Raw genomic sequence first — 8,866 nt, 5'->3', positions numbered from 1 at the left:
GAATGTGGCTGTATCAACAAGAGTGCGTACTCATTGTGGTTGAGCAGAAAGAATTCAGAGGTACAGGCTGTTCTGACCATTCTGATGCAAGTTTCATGTGATGCTGGTTGACCACAACCTGGTGACTCAGCTTACCTGCTGAGACACAAGAAAAACTATGGGTTGCTGTGAATATGTTGTTGCACAAAAGAAAGCACATCCGAAGAGATCTGCGTTTTCATTTATTTTGGCGAGGAATGTCTTTGACACAGACACATTCACCGTCCTCGAGAGGCTCGACAGGACTCGAAGGTGAAACTCTAGGAGAGTATGGCTTCAACGACAGTCTGAATCTGATTCTATGTGACACAAAAACACTAAACACAGCCAATAAGACACAAACACATTTTATACAAACACTTAAAGATCCAAAAAAGGCCAAAGTAAGTCTGTTGCCTCTCTGAACAGATGTTGGCAAGATACTATCACGGCACATTAAAACTTGGCTAGAACTATACAGCTTTTACATTTGCCATGCTGAGCACATTCTGCACCCAGGAAAACAATATTATTAACAAATCACAAGAAAGTCAGACACACTATATTACAGAGACAGAAAAATATACTGTGACAAGAGCCAAGCAGAGGAGTCTAATCCCAGTCTGCATGAACACACACTTGGAACAGATGATAAGGATGTCTTTCAGTAATTATAGCCCAGCATAGAAGCCAAAGGATCTTATTACGGCGAATTGTCCTGAGTCCAGTAGCTCGCTCTAGACAGGAAACGTTTTCGAACCTTAGACAGGACAACCGCTGATGAATGTCAGAGCTGTGCGGGAAAATTCACACTGGGCCAACACAGTGCATTTTTCTTTTGGAAAGAGTAGGAATCAACTGGAGGACTAAAAGAAATGCAGAAAGAATAGCAGAAAATACATAAAATATTAATGTCACTCTTGATGCTTAATAGAATCAAATTTTACATTATTGTGCAAATCCTTCAGCTGGAATAACCTAGAACTCAAAAGTAACCCGCAGCTTATCTCACGTTCATGTGGAAAGAATGAGGGGGAGAGTAAGCTGCTGTGGCTCCATAACACACATAGAAAACAGTTTTGTCCATATCAACAACAGAGCTGGGTGGAGGGGAACTGCATCAGTAGTACATCAGCCCTGCAGAGCTCAGCTGGAGCGCTCCTCAGAACGGGGAGAGGCTCGGCACTTTGATATTGATGTCTCCAATGTTGATGTTGCGGGGAATCTCGGGCAGGTTCATGTTCTTCACGGCGGAGACGGCGCGAGCGGGGGCCGCCGACAGGCCTCCCTGCAACACGGAGACAACATGGAGAACAGCTTTAAAGCGACTTATTTGATTCTCACAGTCCATTCTTGACACACATTTTTATCTATCATTTTTGCACGTTAGGCAACTTACAACATCATGAGCAAAGTTTACGGCCAAATATTTTTAGATTAAGCGTCACAATATTAACAATCCAAATTCAAATCAACTTGCTCACAGTGTGCATGATGCTCTGCTAAGAACTGCCTCCTTGTCAGTGCTGACAAATGAATTCACAGATGTGACACTTCAGATTTGGCTGCTGAACTGCAGCCTTATCAGGAATAGCTCAACATTTTCTGGAATATGCTTATTTGCTTTCTTGCCCAGAAATGCTGTCCTGCAGACCCGCCCTCGACCACAGTGTGTTGCTTGCAGGCTGCAGATTTCCTATCGTGATACAACGTGTTAATAAGTGAGCTATACAAGTGCTAAGAGGGGTAGTTATCAGTGGACAGGCTCATTGTTTGCACCTGTTTGCAGTCTTTATACAAAGGTAAGATAATGGTCTCCCTGCTGGAGCTGCAGGTTTATTGTACAGACATGAGAGTAAGTGCTATTCCTTTAATTCAAGAAGTCATCAAATCCACACTGCCTTTTGATAACACTTGCATTTTACGGTCATCTATTTGAATTCTCATTTTGACTTTTTTTTTTGGTCTCATTTTCCATCAACATATAGTTACTCATGCCTGTGGTGCTTTTTGTGTTCAGAGGAGGAGGGGTCACGATCGGTCAGCTTCAAGCACAAAGTCTGATAAGATGCCTCAAACGACCTCAATCGAGTCAGCATTGGTTGGAGTTGAAGACTACAATTTAAAACTGGGGGTGTGGAGTTACAAACCTTTGTAGTCAGCTCTTGATTTCTGGCTAGCGGCTTAAGGCAACATTAGCCGCTACAGGCAAAACACATTTGAATCTCAAACAGACCTGTGTGGCCACGCTCCATTGTGGGTAGTGCAGGCAGCAAGTGTCAGTAAGATGAAAGCAGGGTGGGAAATCACTTTTTTAAATACTATCAGCCACTGACAGATAAATGTTCAAATTCACCAGCCACTGACAGGTAATTACCATTTTGTGTCAGAAATCTACCAACCACTCTGGTACTTTACAAGCATTTCGGTGGTGGCCGGTGCTAATTTCTCACCCTGGATGGAAGTCTGCAATGCTAAATGCTAAATCCTCTTTTAAGCCTTGTTATTTCTGTACTTAAAATAAATTGTACAGCACTGTCTGTCACATTAATGCTTGTTTTTTTTTTTATTTTCTCTTGATATTTTCAATGTTCCCAGTCTTTGATACTAAGGCTTCTTAGGTCTGATTGGTCAGTTGTTTCTTCAACCACAGGGAACAGGCATCAGTGGACACAGCAGACTTGTTTGAATTGCTGAACAAACCCAAGATGTGGGCATTTCAGAGGTCTGCAACCAAGCTAACAGTAATGTTTAATGCAATGGAAGCTTTAAAGCTTCAAGTGTAATTTTCATATTAAAGTGAATGGTAACCAGTATGGCTGCCTGTGAAGCATCCATTTATCCATCTATCTAAACATCTAGTGTACGCATTGAGAAATGGTCAGCACTAATGAGACATTCAGGCAAGTTGCAGTCTATGGCCTAAAACATGCAAAAACACTGGCATGCTCCTTTAATGTGACTGACCTCAGACTTCTCCATGCGGTTCTGCACTTCGACCTGGGCTACAATCTCATTCATGTTGGTCTCCAGCACCATGCCCCCCATCACCACCTCCTGCAAGATATAATGGACCTGCAGACAGACATAGAGAAACACAGCATTTAATACACAGCGACAGCCTGCAAACTAAAACTTTCTGCATGCTTAACATTCAGAAAACACTATGAAATGCAACAGAAAAGTGCGAATGATGTCAGACAGAAAATTCAATAATAAAAACTGGATTGCACAACATCACACGCTGGCTGCGCCTAAATGCAGCCAGAGGAAACTGCTTAAAGAGGTGTGAAGTTCAGTTCTTTACTATCCTGACATGTCGAGCAACTCAGCTCATCTGTGTTTCTTTGTACCAAATGATACAGAAGTGAGGAGAGAGGAACAGATCTAATGTTGGAGATCAGCCCTCTCTGGAAAGGAGCTCTGACTCTTGGCTCACTTGGCAACAGATTCAATTACTCTTTTAAGTTTAGAATTCCTGTGGGCAGAAAATATTTCAGGGAAAATGTGACTGTCTTCTATTGCAGGCCTACTTTGAGGTTAAGGATGAAAAACGGGGGGAAAAAACATGCCTGGGTCAGCTTTGACATTAGTATTGATATACAGGTATAGTTTTCCTTAAGGCTGCATTCCTAACTTTTCTCCTTGCAAAGAAATTGGATTATAGTCTATGTATTAGTAACAGCTGCATGAAGCGACATGAAAAGAAATGAAAATAGTGAAACAGCCTCAATTATTAATGTGCACACAGGGGTGAAAATTACAATTTCACCATGCTAGTCAGGTCAGTTTTGTTCAGCTAGGGGAACCTTCTGAGAGCAAAGGCTTTTCTTTCCAGTGGAAATATTTCCAAGTTTCATTTTGCTGCATTCCTCAGGCCAAGCCCCACTGCACCACATGACATCAATTTCCTGCAGGGAAAATGCAATCAAGATGGCTGTACATGTGTCTGATTAGTTTCCAGCAACACTTCTAGCTCAGCTCCAGGGAAAGAAAAGGAGGCCTCGTCATAGCCTGAACAATGCGGTGCTTCACTCTAAAGGAGCCTGCGCAGACTTTAAACGCGCTTTTTCACATCCATCACTGGAAAAAAAATTTACAAGAAGAAACCTTGAACACTGATGTGGTTTTTTTTCCATCATTCCTTGTGAAAATTCCCATTTGCACTGCTGCAGAATGTGTCGACTGTCCACACACAGTGCAGGAGCCTGGTTTGATATACAGCCTGAGCCCACACAGCAAAAAGAACTGGATTGATTACAGGAATGCAGCTGTTCCTGAAAAGCAGCTGGCTGTATGGAAAACACACACACACACACACACACACACACACACACACACACACACACACACACACACACACACACCTCTGGGTCATGTCTCTCATTCATAAATACCTAAATCCCCTCACCTGAACCTTTTTTTACTGAATATGAAAAAAAAAAACATTTAGAACAAACTGCGGTTTTGGAGTTGCACACACTCAATCAACATAATGGAATAAACACGAGGTTGTTTTTGACATCTTTAAATGAAAGTAACAGATGTGTGAGGTGTGCAAAGGCCTTAACGTTCCCATAGTCTTACAGAGGCATTGTGGCAATTGTGAATCCGGCAGCTCAGGGGCAGGTGGACCATACACAGAGTGAAACAATGTGCTTTTTGTGATTTTTTTTTTAACCTAATTTACTTCCATAAAATCCATCCAAAAAACATTCTGGCAAAGAAAATGTTAAAATGTTGACGATGGCCTCAAGTAAACTCATTTGCTCCTACTGACCAGGTCCCCACCTCCTGCAGCAGCTTCTCAGTTCAAACCAGAATTCAAAGCTATTCATAAGCTTCTGATCTCAACGCTGAGGCACAAACAGCAACAATGTGCAGAGGAAACGCTTGAAGAAGAGCATTACAGAAAAGGCTCCTCTGCTCCACACTCACCTTGTCCATGTGGAATATGAGGTCCAGTTCACAGACGTTTTCAAAGCATTTATCCAGTGTTTCCACAAACACCTGCAATGACGCAGATTTGGAACGTCAAACATCTCATTTCTCAAATAAACACACAAGAGAAATAATCTCAAGATTATTATTTGAGATTCTGATTGTAATTGAGGGCATAAAATGCTGGCTCTCATGGATTTGTATTATTGTCAATTAAGATGATCATGGTTCAAACCTGCAGGAAGCAATGACTCGTACTTAACACCTAAAAACTATAGAGATGGTGACTGATTTTGGATATAATGCCAATATCAATGAAAATAAAGTTGAGGCCATGTTGGTGGATCAGTGCAAACACTGGGTTTACTGCAGATCAATTATGACACTTTTACAAGTTTTTTTCGGGAGAGTAATCCTACTTTTATCATGTGTTGGTCAAAATAATACTGAGGAACAAGAGTGTGGAGGAGACACAGCAAAACAAAGCAATGAAAACTTTGGTCTTTACCAGCCTGTTGTTGCTTCTTTGTCCTTTGTTCCATGTGTCATAACTTTCCTTTATAGATTTTTAGAGACTGTGTTGATAACTATCTGGTGACAGTGATGAGTAATGGATTCACTTTCTACAGCTCCTAAACTTTTTAGGCCACTAATTGTTTTACAAGTGAATGATTAACGTCCTTTCGTGCTACCACGCAGATGACATGATGCACCCACAGGGCCAGTCAGATGTTAGGGCAGATTTTGGATCGGATAAAAAAGGAGCACATCAGCACTTTTTGTGATAACATCAGTTGAACTGTCTGCACAGTATGCATGTATGATATCAGTGCTTCCTTATTTATATTTTATTAGTACACGAGTGCCTTATCCGGAAAGGTTCCCATTGTGTTTAACAGTAAAGTGAGTCATTCCAATGTCACCAGCATTAAAGGCAAGTAGTGTAAAGGGTAAAAGGTCAAAAATGACTCAAAAGGTAATGTAAGGGAAAGAAGCTTGTTAAGTTGCTCAAAGGAGATGAGAGAATGTCTTCTTTTCAAGGTTGGACGACTGTATGAGCAAACAGAGGCGGTGTGGAAAAAGGGGAGATATGATTATGTTTACACATTCAATATGTCTACAAAGCAACTGAATAAAGTAGAAGCTGACCTGGATCAAGTCCAGAATGCCGAGCTCACTCTCAGACGAGTCCACACAGAAGACAAAGTAGAGAGTCGCGTAGTGCCGGTAAATCAGCTTGTAGTCAGATCCACCAATGAGACTGCAAGAGGATAAAAAAAATGCTACTTTTGAGGGTTTGCCTCCATCTACTGGTTAAAGTTGTGCTAGTGCATCAGCAGTCAGCTGATGATCAGCAGGTCATCTTTGCTGCCAAGTGATGTCAGCTGCTGCAGTGACATCAGACCAAACTGAGAAAAGGCAGAAAATTGACTCTGAGTTTACAGCAGTTAATCTTTAAAGTTTTGTCAAAGCGTTATAACACATCATAACTTCTAGCACAGATCTGTCTTTTGATCTCTTTCAGTATAAACTCAAACAACATAAAGTCTCCAATGGTGGCAGTCTCATGTTCAGCCGTCACATTAAGTCTTTCCTTTAAATCACTGATTTTTTTAAATATGACTGTATGACCGTGTTAGTGTATGTGAGTGGGTGCGTGATAGTGTTTGTGTATATATGAGTGGGTGGCTTAACTGTACAGTTTTGTGTCATTGTCTTATTGCCATTTTTCTGTGATGTTTGTTTACTGTCTTATTGCTATTTCTCTGTGATGTCTTTTTAACAAATGTCTGACTTGTGACCTGCCAAGGGACTGCAGATGTAAATTAGCTCTGAGCTAACTCTGGTACAATGCATCAAATGGGAACATTTATGTTTTTTATAGTACATGGTCCCTTTACAAATAAACTTATTATTAATAATAAAAAGATAATTAAAACACAAACAAACCAAACTCGCTTGCAGGAGCTTTTCTGATACCAGGAGTCATTTTAGATGTGCATACAGACTAAATTCAGGCTTAGTTATTCACTTGTCAAAACGCTATTTTCGCATCGAGTCATAGCAAACGGGAACACTTGCCTCCCACCCTCCAAGAAGTTGCAGACATTGTCGTCTCTCTTAGACACCAAATGGAAAGTCTCTCGAATGATCTGCTGCTGCATGTCCTCCGCCTGCAAGACAACATGTTACACACTCTGTGTTTGGATAAGACATTCATTCTACTGGCAGTGAGATAAGCTGTGTGGTTTGCTGCCCTAGCTTACAGCTCTGCAAGCTAACATCGGCTAACCTTATTTATAAGTTGTAACTTGGCCACTGACAAACATTTTAGACAACACACACACCAATCTGGATTCTGGTTACATCTGTAGCGGCTCACTTAAGCCTCAGCTCACTTTAGCTTTAGCTCCATAATGCCAAATGGAGAGAAGATAGCTACAGGAAAATGCTAATGTTTTGAACAGCGACCCCAAAGATACTTACAAAATACTGATAGAATCTGATCAGCCGCGGTTTTCCGTGGTTGTTAAATATCAAGATGGCTTTAATCATGTCTGTTCTTTGGAGTTAGCAAGTAACAATAGTGACTAATTGTTAAAATATCAACAATTTGACTGTTTGATAATATTAGCTAGAGTGCTACGCGACCTCTCAGTTGCCGGATGATTTCTTTCGTTACATCCGGTTGTGTTTCCACATTAAGCAGCCGTCCCCAAACAAACGCTTCTAATCTTTAGTTCCAGGCAGGTCATTGAGTTCGTTCACATGCGCACTAGTGTCCTAGTTATAACCAGGATTCCAGTGGCTCATGGAAACATTACATATTGATAGAAACCTGGTTAAGCTACCTGGAGTATTCTACCATGATATCAGCCAGGATGCCGGGGAATGTAAACACCTCATGCAGGTTTCTGAACATTTGTTTGTTCAGAACATTGTGACTGAGATGAGGTGAGAAATCAAGACATGACTGAACACAGATCATCCTGGGTACTGTTGTTCTACTTTCCATGTAAATGTTACAGGATATACCAAATAAGATTAAAACCAGGATAGGCAAAACTGGGATAGCAATGTGCATGAGCTCAGTTTAGATGTGATGTGTTGCGTAAAATGTGCCTGGATTAATTTGAAGATGACTGAATCTACAGCATAAGTTGTGGCTTAAATTCACCCATGGAGCACAAACATTACATAAATTGTACGGTGTCCCAGCTTCTTCTAAACATTTGTAGCATTGTTCTTTGTAGGTCCACTAATTCTCCAAACACGTTGACATGACACATCTTTAGACTTTAGACACCTTAAATATGATAAGGAGCCCTGCAGTAAAGTACTCTGGTGAATCTCATAATTATTTATGTAGCTTTGTAAAGTCAATAGTCCATGAAGTGTCAATATTGATGAAGGTTTACACTGTTACTCTTTTTCTATTTCCCATGTGTCATCAAGAGTTCTGAGACTTTTTCCCGCTACATTACATAATGTTGTAGTCTTTGTGACTAATGCACCAGCAACTGAGGCACAACATAATAATTACTGGACCCTTTGTACCTTTGTCGGCTGCTTCACACTGCCTTGAAATCTCAAAGCAGTGATGTCACACTAGCTGTACCTTTCTTTGTCGTGAACTACACTTGTTCACAGTAGAATCTGATCAAAAGCAAAATTATGTGGTGTGGCAACAAAAGCTCAAAAATCAAAATACAAGTGGGAAACACAAACACAAAAAATGTATTATGCAAAACAGCAAACATTATGAACTTCCTCTCCAAATTGACAAGCCTATTCACATTACATTGCCTATCCCCTGCATGCAAGCAAGGGAGAGGATCTTGGTCTGTAATCCTTCACTCTTACCATCAGTGAAAGGCACAGTTATAACATGGCTCGTCTCCGCTTG

The 8,866-nt window shown here is 40.9% G+C and overlaps 1 protein-coding gene across 1 annotated transcript; it reads right to left on the bottom strand.

The window, feature by feature from the left end:
- Positions 1-203: 203 nt before the first annotated feature.
- On the bottom strand, positions 204-7,657 carry ap3s2 (adaptor related protein complex 3 subunit sigma 2). The gene is made up of 6 exons (XM_070969316.1): positions 7,447-7,657; positions 7,042-7,133; positions 6,109-6,220; positions 4,957-5,028; positions 2,986-3,093; positions 204-1,306 (listed from the first exon to the last, which is right to left on the bottom strand). Exons 1-6 carry the CDS (start codon positions 7,513-7,515, stop codon positions 1,181-1,183), a joined length of 579 nt encoding a protein of 192 aa, XP_070825417.1. The 5' UTR covers positions 7,516-7,657; the 3' UTR covers positions 204-1,180.
- Positions 7,658-8,866: the final 1,209 nt, after the last annotated feature.

This window comes from Chaetodon trifascialis, chromosome 1 (genome assembly GCF_039877785.1).
Source record: "Chaetodon trifascialis isolate fChaTrf1 chromosome 1, fChaTrf1.hap1, whole genome shotgun sequence".
In the NCBI taxonomy this organism is placed as follows: Eukaryota; Metazoa; Chordata; class Actinopteri; order Chaetodontiformes; family Chaetodontidae; genus Chaetodon; species Chaetodon trifascialis.
Note: the sequence above shows the minus strand (reverse complement) of the source record. Positions and strands in the feature narration are given on the sequence as shown.

Excerpts from the sequence above, each read along its gene's own strand:
- ap3s2 (XM_070969316.1), bottom strand. The coding sequence starts at position 7,515 with ATGATTAAAGCCATCTTGATATTTAACAACCACGGAAAACCGCGGCTG. Across the intron at positions 7,134-7,446 it reads TCAGATTCTATCAGTATTTT|GCGGAGGACATGCAGCAGCA; the intron begins GTAAGTATCTTT and ends GTTGTCTTGCAG. Across the intron at positions 1,307-2,985 it reads ACCGCATGGAGAAGTCTGAG|GGAGGCCTGTCGGCGGCCCC; the intron begins GTCAGTCACATT and ends TCCGTGTTGCAG.